The 25,848-nt window shown below is 35.0% G+C and overlaps 1 protein-coding gene across 1 annotated transcript in view; it reads right to left on the bottom strand.

Moving 5' to 3' along the window:
- The window catches only part of LOC149795044 (protein mono-ADP-ribosyltransferase PARP14-like), a 155,550-nt gene that overhangs the window by 100,106 nt on the left and 29,596 nt on the right, over positions 1-25,848 (bottom strand). The window contains exons 6-9 of the mRNA XM_089964724.1: positions 20,417-22,147; positions 19,730-19,810; positions 10,432-10,658; positions 4,491-4,662 (exon numbers count right to left, since the gene is read on the bottom strand). Coding sequence (XP_089820850.1) covers positions 4,491-4,662; positions 10,432-10,658; positions 19,730-19,810; positions 20,417-22,147 — 2,211 coding nt within the window. The remainder of the gene's footprint in view (positions 1-4,490; positions 4,663-10,431; positions 10,659-19,729; positions 19,811-20,416; positions 22,148-25,848) is intronic.

Genomic DNA, 25,848 nt, shown 5'->3' with positions numbered 1-25,848 from the left:
TTCCAAGTGACTTCTGGTTAAAAACCCCATATATATCTACAAGCACAAGTCTACAGCAGGAGGTTTGAATGGCCAATCTGTGAACGCACCTTGCAGCAATTGGAATGACTAACCCTCTAGATGCCTCCTGCCATGTGTCAGTTTCTGCACTGTGCCCTGAATGGTAACCATCTTCCTTCTCCTTCAATAAGAATGCTGGATGAGTGAACATGGATGGCCTACCACCAACTCATTCTGCCACCAACTGCACAGTGGGAAAACTCATCTACAGTGGTAAAATGAGACATTCCAGTCTCTGCTCTTGGTAGTGGGAGTCCCAAAATCCCCATAGGGACTGAATGACCCAATACATTTTTCTAGAAGGGTCAAGTTGCTTCCTTGCTGCTGTCAGGGAATAAATGCCAGAGGATGTCGTTCCCAACACCTTGATTGGACTGGCAAATCATTAGATTTTGGAAGTAGCTGGGCAAGGACTGAAATATGATGCCTGATAAGTTGTAGACTAAGCTTGGTGCATGGTGATCTGCCCACTTACTAGTACTAGATAACCAGCATTAGGAGCCCATTATCTGAGTCAGTGACTAATAATTAGTGACAGACATATGGTGATTGTTATTTGTTAACTTGGCCAGTGTCTAAACCTGGTATTCAGTCAAAGACAAGTCAGATTATGAAGATTGCCTCAAGGCATCCCTATCCAGGGAACTCAACTTGCCCAATAATCTAAACCTCTTGCTCACAGGTGCTGGTGACCTTCTTGAACCAATGCAAATAATCCCTCTTGGGATCAGAGGGGGTCCAGTGGAGATGAAAAGGAGGAACCACCATTCTTCTTGCACCTTTAGGAGTGAAAGTCACTGCCAGATCACAGATTTAATCTGACCACATTGTACAAAATGGACATCTGTTGATGACACTGCTCTTCATCATAAGTCAAAAGAGCATGCTAAAAGACTGAAAGAAACCTACACTAACAAACAAATGAAGTAAACACAATTGTAAAGGATACTACCTATTGCATTTGCTTGCTCATAAGTCAAGTGTTGTTTACTGAAAGTGAATCAATTCATGCAGAGTAGGGGTCATCTTATAAATGAGACGTAAAACAATTTTGATAAATCTAAGGGTAATGTTGGAAACTCAGGACGTCTGCAGTACTTAAAACCAGTCAATTCAAATAATTTTACATATTCATACCACTATTACTGTTCAAAAATGCATATATGGTGTGCACTGTTGTGGCGTTTTGACGTATAGGGGTGGGGTTCTTCCAATATAATTTAATTAAATTATGATGAAAGTTCCACCCTGGCTCGTTAGGTTAGAAAGTTAAATTAGTGACGAGATAGATTTACAGCTCTGAGCCCCCAGTCAGCAATGCCAACAGTTAAATTATAGAGAACATGAAGATGAAATTCAATCAATAACAATTTAATAAATTTGATAATTTAAAACGATAACTTCCAATCACTCGTCTTTTCCTCAACCAAGTGACAGCCTAATTCATCCCGTGATTTACAGTGTGAGTTCGATTTTCCCCCTGTCCTTGCATCTACTCATCTATTTCTTCCCACTGATTCTTCCTTCTTTCCGTTCCTCTAACTCCTCCTTGTCTCTGTTTCCCTCTCTACTATCTCCTCCTCCAACTTCGCTCCCAGACTTCAACGTCTCCTTTCTTCTCCTTTCCCTCTCTATTATCTCCTCCTCCAATTTCACCCCCAGACTTCAACTTCACCTTCTTCTCCTTTCCTCCGTCTCTCTATCCGAGACTACGGGACCAACTTTAACTGGTCTGTCCCTCAAAGCTTCCTTATTTGAAGCTCTCTACTTAGAATTTCCTGCTCTAAGATTTTCCCGCCAATAACGAATGGCTATTCGGAGTTACGCTAACCTCTTCTCTGGGTAATTTCTCTCAGCGAACTAACTTTTGCCGGAAAACGCGGGGATATCATTCTACCCAAATCAAGGTCTCCCCCCATCTCGATTCTGATTGGGTGGCGCTGTGCCCCTGTCCAATCGTCTTAGCGGCCAGTTCAACCTGTCTGTCTGTTTGCAGGGGAAAGAAGTTAGGACACTCCCACTTCTTCAGGCAATTTCTTTTGATCTTGGAAACATTTCGACACCTAGGTGATAATTGGCTGTCTGTGACTTTGCAACACCGATGTCCAGTTCTTCTATTCTAGCCACAACAATCTTACGCAACGGATTAGTGCTAGCCTTCGGCAATGTTCAACATCAAACAATGGCCTGTCAGAATTACCTTGATTATACATGTTTCAACTGGGCTACTCTGGGTCGGGGTAAACATGACAACTGTGTTTATCCATTTAATAATGGTATTCATTATGCAAAAATTGTATTGACCGTGCAGAGTTATTTATATCATTACATGTAAATTAAATTCTATCCAATGAAAAGCGAAGTGTACTTCATTGTTGTTTACCATGTTGTTTACTAGCAAGTATATTGCTTCCATTTTCTTGCAAGTCCTAACAACCTGCATTTGCATATTTGTGTTTGGCTGTATTAACAATATGATACAGTAAAAGCTTTTATTGAATCTTTATTTTTCATTTCTACAAGAATTATATTTAATTCACATTTGATATTTCTGCCAGTGCCTATGGCCTGATAACCCTTTGGCTTGTAAAAAAATGCAGTGCTCACTTTGTCTTCAAGTTGACAGCCCTTTGATTGAGCTGCAAGTTTGATAATGCTCAGTACCAAGTAACAAAAGGTGGTTATTTGAACTCCCATGATCTTGCCACATAATTAATATCTGTTCAGTTGCAGCAATTAATATATTTTGCAGACTGTATGATCAAAGTGTTACTTACAGTGCCCAAGCTCAGTCTCAACATAAGCACTTGTATATGAAAGTGAAGAAGAGGAAATGAAATCAGACAATATTTACAATAACTAGATGATGATATTTTACACTGATGGAGGATTTCAGAACTTTTTCAGACAATGAAGATTAATTGTTGGACTTTGTACCAGATGTCATTAGACAGTGACCTTCAAAATTATAGGATACTGTGAATGAAAATAATTTAGACTTAATTTTCATTGTATATTTGCAACATGTGTGGAATTAACATGTTACAGGATATTGTTAATTAGATTATTCAGAATATTTTTATACTATTATGTGGTTGAATTGAATTTCATGGATTTATCATATAAAAGGATTTAAAATGTCATGCACTGTGGATCTTATTGGATGTAATTAGAACAAATTTTAGCTTGCCAATTCTTCTGTGACATATTCTATTCAATAATATAATTGTAGTTTACACTGGTTTTGTTGTTCTAGTTATCTATCTAATTTTGCTTGCTTTTGTTTTCCAAAGTGCAACTTTGACACACTGACAACAAGGACCCCATTCACACATATGGATCTGACTTGCAAAATACAACCATGACCTACATATGGGTCAAAGAGATACTGGATTTTTGTAGCTCTAAGAAGTCAAGTCAACTCATAAGCAAGTATATATGCTACCCAAACATTAGTAGCAATGAAGTGTATACAAATATCAAAATGCTGCTTAACTTAACAGGTGCAAAAAAAAAAAACCCAGGAAAATCTATGACAATTAGAAACAGATACACGTAAAAAGAAATATAAGACCTGGACAGAAAAAAGGTCAACTATCACACAGAAAAAGATATTAATCTTGAAAGTTATGGCAAAATACACCTGAAATAGCAAAATTCCTTGAACATCTAGAGAGTTATGTTAACTGAAACCGAGTCAAAGGAAAAGATAAATGGTATACCGAGTACCAAATGATGGAAGTGACTAAAAGGCATTGTACAGGGGATAAAAGTATATTGTTCTAGATCTCCAATTGCTAACTGGAGGATGAAATTCACTTTGGACGGGAATCAGGAAAATGAAAGTGATATAATAACGTGATGTACAGTACAAGCAGCTCTTTAATGCAACTTTTGTAAACATTTTAATTTTTGATATCTCTAGACCCACTTCTTACTATTATCCAATTACTTGGCCCTATTCTTGCTTATAAAGAATTCATGTATGTATGTTGTGGTGTTCAAAGGCACATCAGCACAACAGTGGCTACATGGTGTCAACTAAAAACAAAAATTCAAAAACTCTAAAAATAAAGAATCATATACAACTTTAGGAAGTTAAACACTTCCCCCAAATTAGTAAATATGAAGTATAAGAAAATGTTGAAGGTAAATATGTTAACATTCTGTAAGGGAATAAAAAAAAGATAAAATTAACACATCTAATGCCTTTAAAATGCATGTCTAAAGTTTATTTTTTTATAGAAACCATATTCCCTCAAAGAAAAGATAAAGTAATGATTCATTTGCCTCAGCATAGAGGCTTTCTTAGATGGTAGTTCTAAATGCACCCAAACAAAGTCCAAGTTCCTGAGGGGCACTTTAAAACTTTTTTAAATGCTCATTGTAAAGGAGTTTGACTCATCTGTTTCTGATTAAACACATTTTACCTGAGCTTCTACCCAAAGATGGGGATCCTTTTGCTGCAGTTTGACTTGGATGCACAAGGAAAGTCACATCATCATTTGGAAAAACCTTCTTAACTGCATCTATAAAGGATTTTACATGCTCTGCATCCAAGTCACATAAGGAGACATTCTTGACAACACTTTTGCTATGATCCTGAAATTACATAAATATCAATGCATTTGTGTTAGTTTGTATAACAAAAGAAAAAGCATAACAATGTTTATATGTTGGAAAAAAAAGCTCAATTAGACTTGATATTACTCACTTGCCTTGCATAACAGTTGACCATTTCAAGGAGCAGGCTTATATAGTATTACATGTATAAGAAAACTATCTCCCATACTTTATAGAAGTCTACATATTTACAGACCTGATGTAGACTTCAAGTGAAATTTATCAAAATAATATGTACTTAAAGATCACATTATATTTACCAAAATGATTTAATTGTGGAAGCATCCATCTTCTCAGAAGTTATTTTATGTGTATGAATTAGAGTCCAAATTTAATAGTGTCATAACCTTTCATCATTAAATTGACAACTTAACGTGTCCTGGACATGCCCCTTGGGTTTGAATGATTCCCTAGTCTGATAATATATCCTGGAAACCCAATCTCTGAAGACAAAGTTTCTAAAATTAAACTGTTACAATTTTAATTATAATCATGATTTTTATGCTTGGTAAATCCTTTTTTATAATTACTCATCACTGTTTGTTATTACCTTTGAATCCTTCACATATATGACTATCTATAGGAACTACATTTTCAGACATGCTTTGGAGCTATTCAGAGCAAATGACAGTTACTTGTTAATATAAAAAATATGTGTTGTTTAATTCTGTCAGATGCTATTGCATTGAATGTATGTGCTGAGGGATAGGATAGTAATCTTAACTGAATTTAATTGTAGGAATTGTTTCCTCTTACTTTTCCCTTACAATTAATTCATCCTAGTTGACAATTCCATTTTGCCCAAGTGCCGTAGGCACCTGTTTTTGTGTCCCAAAATGAGCATTCTTGTACTGCACTCAAAACTATACACCGATTATGCATGTACATCATTTGCAACCACAATGAGTTGATAGAAGAAAGGTTTATTTGCGTTTGAATTATTTTATTATTATGTCTATTCAGTATAGTTTTGATGAAAACTGGCCAAAACAGCAAAAAGTCCTTTCAACCTTTCTTTCTCACCTTGTTTTGTACATACATATTCAGCATTGGGTTGGAAATTTAAAACTGACCATTTGATTGTTGTGAATTTTTACTAAAGACAAGTACACCAGGGGGACTTAGTACAACAACTTTATTTGTGATGCATTAGATTTCCATTTACTTTATGCAAGTCACAATGTACAATGAATGGTCAGGGGCAGCAACTCATACAGTTCAACTCAATTCAGCTTACTATCCTGTCCACTAGTTCTTATGACTTTTAGAAAGGTAAGACACAATAGTACAACAAACAGAACATAATGTTCCTATTTCATGATATTTTCGTAACTAATTAACTCAATCTAGTACAATGTACAATGAATGTTATGGGGTAGCAACTCCTACAGTTCAATTCAATTCAGTTTACTATCACATTCCCCAAGGGCATTATGACTTTAAGAAAGATAAGACATGAAACTGGACCATATGACAGTAACTTATTTTGATTTTATAAGTGAAATATACTTCTTTCACTGGGACCTATTTGGTCACCTATAAATCATATATAATTAGCACAAGTGACGATGGATGGGAGTAGGAATGAGTTTCAATAGTTTTAGCTTGTAGAGTACCGGCAGCAAGTTTCAATTACCACTATCAACAGTGACAGAAGTTCAAAGTGACTAAAGTCACACAGATGATGATTTTTGAAAGAAAATGCAAATAAGATGATGAGAGAAGAAGCAGTGGAGGTATAGAACAAAGTGGATGGCAGCAAAGGCACCTTAAGTTGTAGAATCAGACTGAGATACAGTGATGTGATGCAGAATTGATGTAAGACCTGGAATTTACAGTGGAAATAGGATGCTATAGCTTTGCAGCACAGACCTTTTGGTGTGTCTTGGGAGTGTGACTGGGATTACAGGACCTAGCAACATGAAGTTAGTCACAAAGGTTGGCAAACAGGCAGAGGGAACCTAGCATTGGATTTGCTTGAAGAGAGGAGCAATGGAAAAGCTAATTGGTTCCAGTCTGAGTCTGTTCAACTCAGTTGGTACACATCTAGAAGTGTTTTAACTCTATGGTCTTAAACAAGTAATAGAAATTTAGAGCAAAATTCAATAAGTTTGTCAAAATTCAGCAAATAATTTGGGGCCCTGAGTGACAGAGTGGTCTAAAGTGCTCATCGTAACGGATCACTGCCATCTCACCTCTGTCTGCATAGGTTCGAGTCGCAGGTTCGGCCTATGTGGGTATGTGAGAAAACTTGCCAGTAGCTTCTCGTGGGTCAGTGGTTCTTTCCGGGGATTTTCTGGGTTCTTCCTCCACCATTAATACTGGTCGCCATGTATAGCCTTTCTTGTGCTGAAAAATGGTGTTAAACCCCACAACAACTACAACAACAAAAAATAATTTATTTCCCAAATATACAAGCAAAAATTTAAAATAAGGCTTACAGTATTGTGAATTAAATCCCAAACAGATCTAAAAGTTCTATCATAAGTCCAAATATATAAAGTTCCAATGGAATTCCAATGGTATTCCAATTAATTATAGGTTACTGCATTTGTATGGCAAAATATGAATGAGTTTTTTGGATGGAAATACTGCACGTACTTGGGAGTGCACTATATCCATCCAACAAAACGAGTTCATATTTTCCCATATAAAGGCATTAACTTTTTTATTATATGCTCATTTTCTTATTCTCCCTAAGGCTTAATTATGTAAACAAAAATACATTACAAGAAACAGTGTAACTGAATGAATGCCATATTCCAAACTAAATACACAACCGCAGATTCATCATCACACAATAACATTATTAATGTGCACATAACTCCACCCAGATAAATTTGAATTTAGTCATGCACTAGACATAACTTTCAAAAGAAAATGGCATGTCCAGTTCAAATTGAAATTTGGAGTCATATTTTGAATGAATGTACATAGCAACAACTTTTCCATCTGATCTGGAATGAATAGATTTTGGTATTTTTGTCGATTCTATGAAATTTCATGATTATGGACTGGATTTATATGTGGCATTCCACATGAAATACATTGGATTGAAGAAGCGAGACAGAGGCGTGTTGATATCTGCAAATGTCTTTCTGTTTCTGTCATTGAATGTTTGAAATCATAATGTGGGGGAAATACGAAGTCTTTCAATTACAATTATCAAAAAGATGCAATGGAATTTAATGCTTATTTCTTTCGAGTGCAGTAAGGAGGATGTAATTGTGCTTATATTCAAAATTAGAGTACAATTTCAAACTGTGTAATCAAGATTGAGAACCGATGACATGGCTCATGTAATTCAGATTTGCAGAACTAAGAAAGTACATTTTGAGGAAACCTGAAACCTTTTAAGTGTGACACTAATTATCATGGATTTCATATAAAAAAAACTGAATTAAGAGATATACAACTATTCCTTTTTCTATTTAATTCAAAATACACTGAGTCTAGTATTAACTGACCAACAAGTATGTCTGAAATACTCTGCTTAAGTAGCATCAGTATCAATTTTCATGAGTGTAAGTGAAATAGGGTAAAAAATTGTGATAGTGTAATGGAGGAATCAACAAACACACATTAGAACAAGCAACTGTACAATTACAAATTGGAATAACACTGTCCCATCTCATCTTTTTGTAAAATCTACTCAGTTTGCGGAGTGTTTGACTGTTAAGGAAACAGGTAATACCTGCCCAAGTCAGCAGCCTTGGTGTGTTCTTGGAAAAGGCACTTAGCTCCCATTTCCTTGGCATGATATTGCCATGCAATAATTTGTTAATAGGAGTAATATAAGCTAAAATAAAACTGCTTACAACTGTTACTAATGTTGTCTATGATTGTTGTTTAAATTGTTTCTAATATGTCCTATTCCCCAATCTATATACCATGTAAACTTGCAGTGCAGCACCAGTTCAGGCTTGGATGTTTTATTTTGCTGATAATAAACAGAGGTATTTTGAATTGCATTATTTTTAGACACTATGCTCAGATGCTGTTTCAAAATCTTCAGTTCTAGGCCAACAATTGCTATCACACATTACAATAACATCTTGTTTTAAAATTAAAGAAAAATAATCGAGTACTGACACAATCTTAGGAATTGGAGTTGAAATGGGGAAACCAAACTGTTGCAACATTTATGCGTAAGGCTTGGAAGGACATATGGCCTCCCCTTCCCCAAATGCACTGCCAGTATCACACAAATGATCTATATTTTACTGAGGATTGTGTTGATATGATAATGTAGTTTTCTGTGAATCCATTGTGACACGGTTTATAAAAATTAACAAGCAAATTCAATGAATATTTAGTTCCCTGCCTTCAGGGTGAGGTCACAAAAGTTCACAATAACAAAATCCAACTGTGACCTTTAACACAGAGCTGTTAAGTCATCAAACAAACATAGAAAATAACCAGGTATCACTATCTCAAAATGGCACTACACTATAGGAAACAATGCAGAAAAGTGGTAAAAAGGTTCATCAGTCAAATTGACCTTGAAGATAAAACCCTCATTGTAATACCTGAGATGCCATCAAATTGAGAAGCATAAGTATACCAAGGTTCATCCCTGTAGCTCAAATGCCTTTTATCATATAAACAGAAATCAATGAAACCTTCAAATATTGACCTTTGAACTTGGCCTTGGTGACAATCCCACCAAACCATGCAGCACAACACATATTCTAGTGACAACATATAAATTTAAAAAGCTTAATCCTTTTAATATTCTAAACAGCTCTTAAGTGAGAAGGTCAAATTTGACTGAAATTTAACAATAATGACCTGTGACCTTGATGCTGAAGATAGGACACTAATGTGCTATGTGACACAACTTTTAGTGATGACAATTACTGTAGCTGCACCAATTTTCAGCCCTTCCTCTATAACGGATCTAAAATTATATAGTGGAAAGTAACATGCAAGAAAGGAGCAAAAGAGGGAAAGTGTGATGGAATACATACAATAGGACCATGACCCTGACTTTAAAGATAGGAATTCTAATGTGATAAACAACACTCATTCCAGATGATGTTAAAGTGACATTGACATTTCAGATATGACCTCCAATGTGAAACATAACATATCAACTAACAATGATTTCATGCCTTAATCTCAAAAGTGATTTAAATTACGAAGCTGAAGGCAAAATTGATGGAAAACTTAAAATATTAACCTGTGACCTAGACCTTAAATATAGACCCCAAAGTGATACTAGTACATAAGACACATATTTTCTAAAGATGCTGTTAACTCATACCAAGTTTAATTTATTATCAGAAATAGTTTTAAATTTATAAAGCAGAAACAGAAGTGTGATTAATGGAAAAAAACTGAAATGGGGATGCTATGCTACAGATTTTTGTTTGAAAATGTGGGGGACTTCAAAAAGTAATCATGTTATATGCTTATACTGTGCATGGGCAACTGTAAACAATGTTATACTGCTATTAATTTATGTGCTAGTTTGAATGTTGGCTTCTGCCCACCTTGACATATTTAAATATAAATACAAAATGAAGTGAAACAATTATTTTCATTTTGCAGATTAAAAACTGGATCAATACAAATCCTCTTGAATGGAAATGAAATCTCATCAAATTTAAAAAAAATATTCTCATTTGACCTTTCCTGATTTGAACATGGATGATGCAAGTTGTTAAATGAAAGTATTATTATGTTGTGCATTCTGAACAGAAATAACTGAGGTTTGAGTATTACTTTAATGACTATATTTCTTACCTGGAAATATTCTTGTACTGTTCTTACAATAACCAGTGTTGCCACAGACATGGGCCATCCAAATATCCCTGTTCCAATTGCAGGAATTCCAATACTTGTCATCTTCTTTTTGTCTGTTTCCTCCAGACTCTTTAGGACCACTTCTTTCAAATACTCTTCTTCATTCTCTGTCCCTCCTTGCCAGATGGGGCTTACACTATGTGCAACTACCTTGCATTTCAGATTTCCTATTAAAATAAGAGGTTGAGAAAATGCTATTTAGCTATTATATATATGGTCTTATTCTTAAAAATGTAGGCAGTTTCTTCATACTTTTTGTTATAAACTCTGGAACACTTGTTCTGAATAAATATTATCAGGTTTCAACATGCGCACCACCATGTATATAAATTACAACCTAATTAATCAGTGCAAATGTGCTGAATGTAAACTGCTAACTCAAACTAGAAATGTGTCCAAAGGACACAGACGCACCCCACCCTTTTCCATGGATAAGTGGTACAGACAGAAAGAGGACAATTCTGGTACACTTTTGAAACAAATCCTAAATAGCTATGATATTATAGTGCAGAATGGTCCAACTACACTGCCACAAGCCAAATGTGATCTGCTGATCATGTTTTTTGTGGCCTACATTCTATAATTACAGTATAATTACTAATATAATATGTTGAAAAAATTCTATTTAGCTTAATTTATGTTACTGTGTTATTCTCATATATTTACAGAAACTCTTCATATTTTTTGTTTTTAAACTCTGGAACACTTATTCTGAGCAAATTATTTCATGTTTCAATTTGGGCACTACCATATATATAAATCACGATCTAATTTAATCAATGCAAACTTACTGATTATAAACTGTCAACGTAAACAAGAACTGCATCATGTCCACAAACTGTCAATGTAAACAAGAAATGCATCATGTCCACAAACTGTTAACGTAAACAAGAACTGCATCATGTCCACAAACTGTCAATGTAAACAAGAAATGCATCATGTCCACAAACTGTCAACGTAAACAAGAAATGTATCATGTCCACAAACTGTCAACGTAAACAAGAAATGCATCATGTCCACAAACTGTCAACGTAAACAAGAAATGCATTATGTCCACAAACTGTCAACGTAAACAAGAAATGCATCATGTCCACAAACTGTCAACGTAAACAAGAAATGCATTATGTCCACAAACTGTCAACGTAAACAAGAAATGCATCATGTCCACACCATAATGATTGAATGAGTAGTGCAGGTATAAAAAAATAAAAATCCTGGCAGATTTTATGTTTAAAGGTTTTCAACTTCAAAAACATTTAAGTTCTAAATTTAATTATGGCATCATAGCTTCTTATTGCAAAAAATTACCTTGGTTATAAGAAGAAAAACCTTCCATCAACAAAAGTGCATGCCTTGCTAAAAGTGCCCATCTTCTCACCATTATCAAATAATTCTTGCTGAAACAGCGCAACTGTATTCACTATCAACAAATTACCCTGTGTATACAAACTTCACATGTGTATGACTTGCCAAATTAACCACCATAAAAAAATCATTAAAATCTAGCTATTAATAATTTCCCAAACCATAATGTATCTATTTATCTTACTCTTCTAGCTTTACATTCTATTATCAAGTCATCAATTCTAATCCTTATTTTCTTCTTATATGAATATATATCTACATATACTATAGACATATATTTTCTGATGACTACAATTCCTGGCATATGTTTTTTAATCTGCAAAATAAGATAAAAAGGGAACAGAAGTAAGCTCTTTGTTTTCAAGATAACTATAAACATTTTGACAAAACATCACATAGTTAATCTTACTTTACTTACAAACTTTTGTTGTAATAATAGGTTATCATATTTCTGGATGAGCTCAAATTTCCTAGGGGCAAGATTGATTTACCAAACAGCTTGCCCTAGGACAAGTTTATAAACTTTCACATTGGTGTGTGTGTGTGTGTGTGTGTGTGTGTTTGTATTTTATTTTGGATTTTTGACGATGCTTTAACAACTTTTCAGTCACATTGCTATGATGCCAGCATTGTGGCAGTTATAGAGATGAACAGAAATTAGCATGATGTCCCACCCAGTCACATTATCCTGACACAAGGCCGACCAGTACTAACACTAACCCTTTAATGAAGAGCACGCAGTGAGGCAGCTGTCATTACCATTTTTATAAGTCTTTGATATGACACAGCCAGTGTTTGAACCCCTGACCTCATGCATCCTAGGCAGATGCTCTAACCACTAGGCCTGATGAATTTTGTCATATCATGTAAGTTGGCCAGTTTGAAATAATGCTGAAAAACACTGAATAATATTAAGCAAAATGTAAGTGTTAGGTATTTCCAGTTTACACCTATATAGACACAGCCATTTCTAATTACAATTAAGACACCTCTGTGTAACACAGTCCATTATACAACACTAGTTTAGTCAGAGTTAGTCTTACATCTACCATCTCAATCTTGAAAATCTTGCATAAACTACTATTATTACTTCAATTTGCTGCTGCAATATTTTGTTGGTAAAAGCACCTACTTCTGATCTGTATTTTTTGATTTACAATATGTGCAAGTTCACTTATGTAGTCAAAGACTTTGAAAGTTATCAAACTTGTCATCTGCATCTACAAAACTGAATACCAGTGGTGTTTTGCAATATTTTACAAAACATATCCATTTAAATAATTCTCATACTACAAAAAGCAATATAAATGTAAGTTCAAAAAGTAGCTCTAAAATAAATTTTAATTTTTCTTCTAAAAATAAATAGCAAAAAAGAAAGAGATGAGAAGCAGAAGATGTTATTCACTTCTGTTGATATGTTGCAGTTTGGTAGCATGGTTGTGTTCGTCATTAACTTTGGTGTACACAATCTAGCATATAATTCTGCAAATTTATGTCACCAGAATCAAGAATATAATTCTTTCTGGATTCTGCTGATCACTACTGAATGGTATTTTCAAGATGGAGTTGGTAGATTTATTATGATGTGTACAAATGATTTCTTAGCGCTTGTATTTCTTCAAATATGTTGCCTGATCTCCTTAAGAAGAACTGCTATTACCTAATAAATCCAGCCCAACACCTAACAAATCCAGCCTAACACCTTTTAGCTAAAAAGCTAAAGTTTTTTGCCCTCCTAGATGGCACTTGGAATGATCTCCCAATGATACAGTAAGTGATGCCAAATCCCATCATTTCTTGTTACTACTTCTGCTTGTGCAAAGTAGTACACTCTCTACAGACAGAGAGGTCTCCCAATCCACATACAAGCATTTTGTAAGTATTTTTTTCATTTAAAGCAAGTTGGAGGAGTGTTCTGTTCAAAGGTAAGTATATGTTTGTACATCTTTCGATACATTCAATACAACTTTGTAACTGAAAAACGTCATAAATTTTCTTTCATATTAGAATTTATATTTGAAAGCTGTTTCTTTGTGACGTGTAAAGAATGTGAACAATTAGAGCACAAATATTTAAATTTAGGAAATATACATTATTGTAACAAATCAATGAAATAAGTTTTACATACTGGTGTTTAAAACTACCTTTATTGTAAAAATTAAAAACATACCAATGGCAATCGGCTTGGACAATACACTGTCGAAGCACTATAACATCCTTTTCTCATGAATACAAATCTGCTGAATTTGTAACTGTTGTCATTTCAAAGCTTTGTAATGCTTTTATTTGTAGTTAAAAGATGTACAATAAATCTTAGCATCCAGCTTATCGTAAGCATGACAGATGAACAATTTACTTGAACAGTTCTACATTCAGGTCAACATAACCTATGAACAGATCAACATCAAACATGTACTGTCTAGCTACACCGTATCTGAAAAACTCCATATTGAGCCCATACAGATTTGTCCATACAGTGATAAAAAATTGAATATCACAACAACAACAAATGTTACAGAATATGTCATACATATGCTAAAATACATAAATTAAGTAAAATTTTACTTGACAACTATTACATATTATGAAATGTTTGTAAAAAATATGTGATAAAAGAGTAGAAGGTCAAGAGATATGTGAAACAGTTTACATTATCCATGCAAAACAAACATAGTCTTTCCTGCCAGTTAGTCTTTCCTGCCAGTTTGTCTTCCTGCCAGTTAGTCTTTCCTGCCAGTTTTTCTTCCTGCCAGTTAGCCTTTCCTGCCAGTTTGTCTTCCTGCCAGTTTGTCTTCCTGCGAGTTAGTCTTTCCTGCCAGTTTGTCTTCCTGCCAGTTAGTCTTTCCTGCCAGTTTGTCTTCCTGCCAGTTAGTCTTTCCTGCCACTTTGTCTTTCTGCCAGTTTGTCTTTCCTGCCAGTTTGTCTTCCTGCCAGTTAGTCTTCCTGCCAGTTTGTCTTCCTGCCAGTTAGTCTTTCCTGCCAGTTTGTCTTCCTGCCAGTTAGTTTTTCCTGCCAGTTTGTCTTCCTGCCAGTTAGTCTTTCCTGCCAGTTTGTCTTCCTGCCAGTTAATCTTTCCTGCCAGTTTGTTTTCCTGCCAGTTTGTCTTCCTGCCAGTTAGTCTCTCCTGCCAGTTTGTCTTCCTGCCAGTTAGTCTTTCCTGCCAGTTTGTCTTCCTGCCAGTTAGTTTTTCCTGCCAGTTTGTCTTCCTGCCAGTTAGTCTTTCCTGCCAGTTTGTCTTCCTGCCAGTTAATCTTTCCTGCCAGTTTGTTTTCCTGCCAGTTTGTCTTCCTGCCAGTTAGTCTCTCCTGCCAGTTTGTCTTCCTGCCAGTTTGCGTTCCTGCCAGTTTGTCTTCCAAAAAGAATGCTTTTCAAACAGATTTTACTTCAGATAGTGTAAACTTTAATGGCAACAAGTAAGATACAATCTCCTAAAGACAAATATAATGATTGTTCTTCACATTTAAATTCACAGGCCATTTTGCTTTTGTGCTTGCAATATGCTAATATCCCATTACTCCCAGGTCAGAGAGAGAGAGAGAGAGAGTGTGATCTTTTACCCCAACCCCTTGTATTATACATGTATTTATAAGTCTGTAAGTGGAGCCAGGTAAGCTTTGTTTTTCCAAGTACCTAAGTTGGCTAATCCTCTTACGTAACCCAGTCTTTGTTTGAGCTCTTGAGTGGAAATCTGGCGGGAATCTTTGTACATGGGAACACGTGACGTAGACAACTTCAAAGAGCCGGAAGCCGACAATGGTAGGCTGGACAGTACATGGGGACACACAGACTGACATTTTTATGATTGACAGTTCGATCAAATGACCAGAGTCCGTCGCCATCCAATCGGGATGCGTTGTAGGTGGGACTTGATTCGAGAAACTGGCATAAGACTTGTACAAGCCTGAAATTCGTCAGTTGGTGTTTAAGAGTCGCAGTGACACACACTCCGTTAGCCATTCGTAAAAATTGGCGGAATTTAGGAAATTCATGAAATAGCTTCGATCAGGTAAGTTTGATGTTACGTTGATTCTGCTTGATATGACTGCTGTTAATTGAAGAGAATTTGTCGTATGTATACATTTTACTTGTATTGAAGTATGAATAGTTAATTATGACCTTAATATTTTGCATTTTTTTCATGACTTTAGCTAGTACCTTTGTTTACGATTGATTACGATGTTGATTCGTTGCATCATTATTCATAATGTTACTATGTACACCTTATTTGTGAGGCAAAAATGTTCTCTTCTTTCGCTAGTAATATGTGTGCATATTATTTCGTGGATTATTACGTTTACGCCCTTTTGAAAGGACGATTTGTATTTGTGAAGAATTGTATTGCTCGCTAGCCGCTATAAGAATTAATATTGTAATTCTTTGCGTAGTTATATTTTGGTAGACAAGAAATTTGTTTACGTAATGATAGATTTTGCCATTGAGTAACGGATTGCCGTTTATCACCATTTGAATGTGAATATTGTGGATTTGGTACGCTTGTGTAGGAAATATATATAAATATATATAAATATATAGATAGTCATATTACTAATCGTAGTAATATTTTAGTACAATCATATTTGAAATATTTTGTATGTATATACTGATAGGGCTCAGTATGTAGATATTTGAATCCTTTGTGTGATTGTGTTATGGCGCCATTTTTGTAAGCGGCGGAAGTGTATGGGAATTTCGATGTGTGCGCTTGCGCGACCCAAATGTCCCGCCTTAAACTGATGGTTCAGTTCAGTGACGTAGTGTGAGGGAAGATTTTTATAACCCTATGCTAATGCATTATACCTTTCAACAGGAAGCTTTCGGGGGACGAAAGAATTTCAGAGAATTTCGGGGGACGAGAGAAGTTCAGAGAATTTCGGGTGACGGTGAGAGATACCGAGTGAATTTCGGGTGACCTCAAGGGATACCGTCAAGGGTTCCGGATACTAGAAGAGGAACCGGAAGTCAAGATAACGGCAAGGAACAAGGATTATAGAAGAGGAAGCGGAAGTGGAGATCACGAAAGGAGAGAAAGACAAGGGAACGAAGAGATTTAGATGAGTAGCACTCAAGAAGGGAAAAATCTCCTCACACTGTGAACTCAAATGATGATCAAAGGGATCATTGGGTGAAAGAGAGACATTGATTACTTTAAATTCTTTTAAATTTCATTTATTAAATTGTTATTGTTTAAATTTCATCTTTGTATTTCTTTTAATTTAACTGTCGGCATTGCTGACTGGGGGCTCGTAGCCATAAATATATTTAGTCAATAAATAATATAGTGTCCAGAATTAACCTTCTGAATAAGGACCAGGGGAACTTCTCATAATTCGTTAAAGTCTATAAGAAGAACCCCACCCCTAAACAACCAGGACACCCCCACAGAGAGAGAGAGAGAGAGAGAGAGAGAAAGAAGGAGATTGAGTTTATCCATATTGAGAACAGTTGTATATTTATCAGAGTTCTCTAAAGTAATTTAAGAAACCTGTCTCATGAAAGTGATGAACACACAACTGTCTTTCTTTCACACCATAAAATACTCCCCTACCCTCCACACACACAATGTAATCACAAGTAAAATATATATTAGCCAATCATATATAGCTTTGGAATCTTACAAATCAAATCAAGACAGATCCTTGTCAGATTATGATAATTAAAAAGATAAATGTAGCTTTCAAGCAAATGAACAAGACATATGACAAGTGAAGAATACTTTCTACGCAGACCTGGGCATACCTGACCAATAACAAATTTGCCATTTCAATATGGGATGACTGTTCTAACTCCTTAGTGAACAAATTGGTCCATAAGATGAACCCTTGATAAGTTCTGTTTGGCTTCTCTGACAGCTCTTCAATGTTTCTTCTCAGAAAAGCAGGCAATCCTTACATTTTTGACTCTCACATGTCCACCATGTTTTGTTCTGGTAGATGTTTAAAATATATCAACATGATTCCTAACCCACCCACTAGACAGAACTGAAATAGCCATTTAATGTAGTTATGTGAGGTTTCCGTAGCAGTTTGTGACCCCAGAGTTTCAACTGAAGTGGTCTCCACCTTTAATTCATTTCATCTTGTCATTTAGTGATTAAAACATTTAATCTTCATAAAACCTAGCTTTCTGTGCATTATTTCAGCTTAAAAGTGTACACAAGAAATTAGTTTCATGATCTGTACAATTCACAAAATCACAGACATGATGCACTATAGTGACTATAAGCAAGATTTTTAACTGTTTAGACATGCTTCCTTTTATATGCCTATATCAACAAATCTCTCTCTCTCTTCTTTCTTTTGCTTTGTTCATTCATAAGATTACTAAATATAATGTTTTATGAACAGAAACTATGTCAGGTGTTTGATTGCAAACAGTTGTGTTTGTTGCACAACACATTTTCTGGCATGTATTGAACTGGTAATATTCAAACTATACTACATGTTTAATGAAGAAATGAAGGTAGGGATTGCAATGAGATTTGCAATTTTCACACATTTTGAGAAGTTTCCTTGTGATTCTCGAGGAATTACACTGAATTTTACAAGTGTGCATCCTAGTAGAGACCCTGGATCACTTATCAATGAATTCATGATCATTCACTTGCACATGAATGAATGTAATGTAATAACATGAAGGAAACTGGCAATAACATTTAATATCAGTTTATAATAATGTTTGGGTCAAAATATTATCACAGTGTCAGTGGTGCTTTTCTTTAGGACCCAATCAGAATGTTTCTTTTATAGGATACCCTATAAAATTGTAAATATTACATGAGACAATGCAACTCCCATCAATGAATTGATTACCATTCAGTTTCACATGAATGACTAATACCATGAAAGAAACTGACAGGTGAAGGCCTTAACATTTACAATAATGTTTTGATCAGTACAGACCAAAAGAGACCCAGGTCAAAAGAAAATTGAAACTCTAGAAAAATATGAACAACTGCTATAACAGCATGAAACTCTATTCAGGTCATTTGTTTCTGCACATGCCAGGATAATATCATTTGTCAGCCTCTCATAATTTTTCCTAAATTTTGCTAAAGTTTTGGTTTGAAAGAGATATTACAAAACATGTTTTTAAAAATGTCAACTAGTGAGGAACCTAAATATCTCAGCAGGTCCTCTAAATTATGAACACAAATGTATCACATAGTCTTTGTTCAACTGTCCACAAATTTGTAAAAAAAAAAGACTTGAATAACTACTGTAATAAACTGAAATTCTAATCAGTTCATTATTATATACATAAAAATAAACCTACTAAATTTCATTTATCCACCTAAGAGGTTGATTTTGTTCATTTGTGCTAATAAGAATTCCAAAATTTTAACAGTGATAAAGTCTGTAAAATTTCAAAGCTTAAATTCAATAGTTTTGTGTAATCATGCTAAAATGGATTCAGGATTGATGTACAAATCTATGTACAGAAAACAGCAAAGCAATATACCTGCTTCTGCTCTTGCAATGGGAGCATAAAAATAAATGTTTGTCTACAGTTTATCTCTAATTGTAAGACAAGGGAAGTCAACTAGAAATGTGTTTGAAAAATTTTGGGCGGGCTTATGTCTGTTACATTTAAACATAAATGGTACCCAGGGAAGGCAGTTTAGTAAAAACAATATAGTATATTTTACTGGAACAGTCTTTCTTATTAAGCCTGCCTTTACAAAATCAAACGTTTTGTGAGAGATGGGAATGAGTATAATTATCTTCTTTAATTTGGTGACAAAATGACTAAATAATATACACTTTTAAGAACACAGAGGGGATAAATTGTTGTTTACCGTAACTATGTCCAAAGATTCTTAGGATTTTGAATGTAAAGATAACATAAGTGACCGCTCTTGATGAAAAGAACTTACCTCCTCTTGTGTAGAACACATCTCCATCCATCAATCTCTGACGTCTAAATTGTGAGCATTCATCAAGAATAGCAGCTCCTCCTGAAATAAAAAGAATACACAAGTTGAAGAACATAAGTGTTTGATGAGGATTTGAATTTGTGTGGTGTTTTCATGTGAAGAATTATTGGCTGTAAGATAGTTAAAGTCATGATTTTAAAGCTGAAATATTTTCGAGTCTGTAAAAAACACAGTGTGACTCTTATTATATTAAAAATGAACATGAAATTGGCCTAGGTGTCACACATGGTCTGACAATATTGCATAGTACTAAATACCTTCATTAAAGATGCAAAAAAAAGACTTTTAAGTCAATCAGATGCCATAACTCAAATGTCACAGAATAGAATGACACCTAAACTCTCTATGTCCTCTTGATGTTAAGATGTATACCATTTGGCATACATCCTCATTGATCCATCAAAGTTTTTGAACAAAACCATTTTTTTATATAAAGGTAAATTTCTAGGTCAAACAAGGAACCATCAGTCAGTCATGTTCAAATTTGGTTAGATTTTCAAGAGCTCCTTCAAGTTATCAAGCAGTAGAATGTGTGATCTACAGATATAATAAATGTACAGAGAGAGACATTGCTATAACCTAATCACTCAACGAAATATGATAGGTAGATAATAAATAAATACACACCTTTTGTGACAACTGCTTTTGCAAGTCCAGCTGAATGATCCAGAGTATTGTTACAAGGGTTAATCAATATGTGGATGTCAAGGTCAGTGATGTCTCCATGAAAAACTGACATTGTTCTTCCTCCAAGCATTTTACAACTGAGACATTCAACTGGATGCTGCAGATGCTTCTGAAGTTCCAATTGGGAGTCTTCTGGTGATGTGTCATCATCTTCTTGATTTGTTAAATCAATGGTGCATTTGTTGACATTTTCTATATGCTTGATTAATTCTTCTCCTTTATCGGAACACAGGTACTTGCATATACCAGGTTTCTCCAGCAATGTCTGCTTAGAGCACATTTGCTTTAACAAAGTAGACAACCTACTCACTGCTTCAGACAGACCATTTTGTGTTCCTTGCAGTGTAATAACACCCTGACTAAGGTCAATAGTCACCATGTTCTTTTGCTGACTCTTGCAAATTTCATCAATCTGGGGTTTCTTCCATTGCTCAAGGTATCTTATTTTACGAGGATCCACAGTAACTGTTTGTTTGTACAGTGCATTTGCACTTATAAAGTCTTGGACAGTCTCAATGATTTTACCAGCATATTGATCTGTTGCAGTTATTTCAATGGTTGAATTCTGCACATTAACATGTATAATGGTATGCCCTTGGTGCTGTCTGTTGATATCTGCAAGCATTGCTTTCCAGACTTGTGAGTTGATAACTAGTCTTTGCTCAGGTGTCATATTAATGGTGTGTTCCACCAGGCATTTCTTAATAATTTGGATGCCTTCATTAGTCTTCTGGTCTGATTCATCATATACAATTACAGAGTTGCCATCAGTTTCCCATACACCCAAACACCTTTTTTCTTCAAGTTTCTGTCTTATGTAATCACATGTTTCTTTCTTGGACAAAAGTTCTAGCTTGCTTCTTGAGTAGTCTAGCATGGAAGATTTCCTAATTGTCTGTACTGTTTCATACATAAATACTTGAGCTTGTTTTATATCAAGTAAGAGTCCTTCAAAAACTATGATATCCTCTTTTTGCTGGATCGTACACTTCACGCCTCTGTACTTAGCATGAACTTTGTCTGGAAAATTAACAGCTGATAAAAAGTAGATTTCTCGCTTTGGCAAGGTCTTTCTATCAGATGTTCTTTGTTTCTTTAGCTCCAGTTCTTTTTCTCCATCAGTAATGATCTGTTTCAAATTCTGGGATACATGATCCACCATATTCTTTAAGCCAACAACCCTGACAATACTGTGCTGCTGATCTGTGCAGACAATCACGTCTTTTTCATTTGGAATCTGAATCTTTCCAAGTTGTGCCAAAGTGCTGATCCACAGATCAGGCATTATTTGATGCTCCATACAATCCATCCGTTTCATGCATTCTTCCAGCTTTTGTTCTGCAGTCTTTTTCCATGTTTTTGCTAAACTTTTCACTCCCTTCATTTCAGATGTAAGCATAGGAAAGACCTCAAGTGTATTTGAATTGTCTGAAGAGACCACCACCCTCCCATGCACTTTTGATATTTCTTGTTCAAGCCAAGCCATGGAATTTGGAACTTGTCTGAAGAAGGCAATGATATGAACATTGACTTTGTAGACAAATGATTCAGGATTCTGGAATTTGCCTCTTTTTTCAGCATTAGTGGTTCTGCTAATACATGGATGGAACAGCTGTAACTGTATCTCAGAGTTGTCTAACTTGTGTTTTCGCCCAAGAACTGAGTCAAGAACTGAAGTAGAAACACTTGTGTTCTTACAATATCAAAGATAAATAAAAGAAGTTTTCACACCCTTAATTTTGAAATTGGTGCATACTGTAGAAATGGTCAGTGGTGTGATAAAAAAAACTTCTAACATTGAACTCATTATCCCCTACAGCTGTTGTAACTGATCATACTTATATTACACTGTACTGCCTGTATTCCCAATACAGTTAACATTGTATGTGCACTTGGTGACCACATTAGTACAGAATTTAATTAATCTTGCATGACAAGTTAATAAGGCACATACCACTGGTTTATTTTCAACCATATACTATTTATGCATGCAACTCAACCAATCAAATCTTAGCTTAAAGGTACAAAGGAAACACTGAACAACTTAAATAAGAAAGAATAATTTATTTCAATAGTGCCAAACATGGACATGAAGATTATTAAATATAGCAAAAGTCTCTTGAAGGGATTGTGTTCTTAGCTTAAAATGATGATTAACATAGACAAATAAATGCATATGCAATTATTTAATATAAAGGTGACTTCCATCAAAATTGTATTTTATATTGCAAGTATGTTCAACTTAGCATTAGTTCTATGATGTCTTCATTGTTTTTCATTGGCATTAATTAAGATTAGTGTAAATGTACTTATGATTCAGTGTAAGTTATGACATGATTCAAACAAGGTCACTGTGAGCTATGAATCATAACCAGATGCTATTTTCCTTGTTGTATTACTGGTACCATGTATCAGGTACACAATTGTATGTAAATTATCCATGACAAAAAATGTTGCATTTACTAATAGCCCATTTTTATAAGACCATCCATTTAGGTGAAGTAGCGATAACATGATTTTCAAATGACATCATTTAACTTGACCATTATGAAGTACCCATATTAACAGTAACCCTTCCCTTTAATGTTGATATATAATTTATTATATGGGTCAATCTAGGCTTGTTATTGAGGTTATTGTTAGGACTGGTCAGCCTGGTGTCATGCTACATGTCTGTGGCATGATGCCCCAGTGCTAGACATCACAATAAACTGCCACACTGCAGACATCATAGCAACATGACTGAAAAATTGTTAAAGCTATGTTAAAAATCAAAATCACTCACACACTCCAACTGAATCAACATAACCAAGAACAAAATGGCTCCATGCATAACATGTGAATGCATCTATATTTAGAAAGAGTGATTTTCTTAATATAACAACTCATTCTCTAGCTTTATGATGTGATGTGATTTGGATTTTTAATGTAGCTTTAACAATTTTCAGTCATATCGCTACAATGTCTGCAATGTGGCAGTTTATAGTGATGTCTAGCACTGGGGCATCATGCCGCAGACATGTAGCACGATGTCCCACCCAGTCACATTATCCTGACACCGGGCCGACCAGTCCTAACACTAACCTCTTAATGCTGAGCATCAAGCGAGGCAGCTGTTAGTACCATTTTTGTAAGTCTTTGGTATGACTCGGCCGGGGATCGAACCCACGACCTCCTGCATCTGAGACAGACACTCTAACCACTAGACCACCTCTAGCTTTGTTAAAACAATCAATTTTGCCAGCCAAAGTTCTGATATGTTATCCCTATCTGTGTTCTTCACCAAGTATATCCTTAAAACACAAATTGTTAGTTACATACTGATGTTTAAAACAGAAGCTGGTATGTTTTCATCATCAAATGTTAGGCCTTAGTTGCAGAAATTGAGCAGTGATAATTTGCTCTAATTAAGAAGATCAGAAAATCAGAATAAACATTACCTTTCAGCACAGGATCATGAAAGTTATATTCAGGCACATTTTGGCTACAGTTATGTCATCTGGGGAACTATCTCAAATTTAAACATAAGAAAACATTTCTGACTCCAAAAGAGGTTATGTCTTATACTTCCAGGTCAGTTTATAGACAATTTTCAGGACTTATGAATGAATTATGTAACAATTTTACCAATACATGAAAGAATATTCCTTAGAAAGGACAGTTTTATGTGTCCAGAAATTATACCATTCCTGTCTACATAAGCAATATCTTTCACCAAAGATATGCTAAAAATAAATACAATCCCAGTGACATAAGATAGGCTTCATTAGTTTTTAATTTTTTCACAATAAAAGTGACAAATGGATGAAACCTTAAGACAGTCAAACTGTTCTCAGTAATATAAGTACCTCCTTCTTTTCTCTACCTACACATTTTTCTCACAGATGAATTTTTAATATGCAGACAAACCTGTCCTAATGGTCACCTGGTCACAATGGCCATTCTCATTACCCCTACAAATTTCCTATATAAATGTCATGTAATCTCTGGTCATCTCTCTTCAGTAGTAAACAGCCATGTGTTTCTTAACCAAACAGTGGTTTGATCCTGCCTTTGGCAGTCAGTAACCAAGCAGTGCATTTACCTTGTCTTCTATGGTCAGTAGTCATATGTTTCTTAACCAGGCATTAGTTTTACCCTGCATTCTGGGGTCATTGGAGTGAGCCAGCAGTGATCACTCCAAGTATGCAAATTAAACTTCTTTGTTTGATGAGCAAGGCATAGTAAATATAATGGTATATTATGTGAATCAATAGTTGCCATAAGCTTCTTTTCATTCCCTAATCATTAAAGGTCTCTCACAAAAGCCAACTGTTGTTTGGTCTCAGTGAGTTTGAGCAACTGTTTAATCAATCAATTATGCAAAATGTGAACACCTGTTTTCATGCCTCATTAGACTAGTTGGTTCAACAAATAGTCAGTCCTGCGTTGCCTAATCATGGGTAAAATCTGGTGCAAATTAAAGTAACTGCTAAAAATTGATCAAAATTTCAACACATTTGAAAATAATAGGAGAATCAGTGATAGTGTACATAAGTAAGTAGAGCGAGGATACAATAATCTTGTGTGAAACTTTTTATTTTCTTAATTTCTTTTTGCTAAACACCCACAATAAATACATGTATTTTGATAGCATGCTACTACTGCTAATAATAATACATGATAAATAATAATAATGATACTACAACTAATAATATTGCTAATGCTGCTCAGTGCATAGTACATGCATTTGTAATGAACCAAGTCTGCAAGCTGAAGATGCCATCAGAGATCACCTGTCTAAAAAGGCCACATTTGCCTTTTCCCCATGGGTGGTTGCTGTAAACATGTTTGACTGTAATATGATACTGTATATATGTATATGCACTCACTGATGCATATGCACATGTTATGGGATTGAAAGTCTGTAATTCATTACATTGTAATCTAGATACTGTATATATCATGCATAACAGGATTCTTTAAGGCAGGTTAGGTCCTATAACTAACTTTAGTAACTTTCTCAAAGTCATTCTTCTTCTTCTTACTATTATTAAATGTTATATTTTATTTTACGGTCATTTTCAATGAATTTCATGGAATTATATATGAATTAATGGATTCTTTATTACACAAGGTCAAATATTGCAAACACCAAAACTTAAAATCACATCTTTATCATTCTGCTATGAAATTTATATTATTATGTAGATACATTTATTGACTGAATTGTAAGTATAATAATGATATGGTCGAAAATAAACTAATGATATCGATGTGCAGGATTTACCATTTACTTGCTGTGTGGGATAGACATGCATGCTGACACAACCATTCAGTAGCGGCACCCAGTCCACATAGAAGGTTAATTGTACCACTTTATTGCAGTACAT

The sequence above is a fragment of the Sinohyriopsis cumingii genome, chromosome 7 (assembly GCF_028554795.1).
Source record: "Sinohyriopsis cumingii isolate HCF-2022 chromosome 7, ASM2855479v2, whole genome shotgun sequence".
NCBI lineage: Eukaryota > Metazoa > Mollusca > Bivalvia > Unionida > Unionidae > Sinohyriopsis > Sinohyriopsis cumingii.
This window is presented reverse-complemented; position numbering and strand designations above follow the sequence as displayed.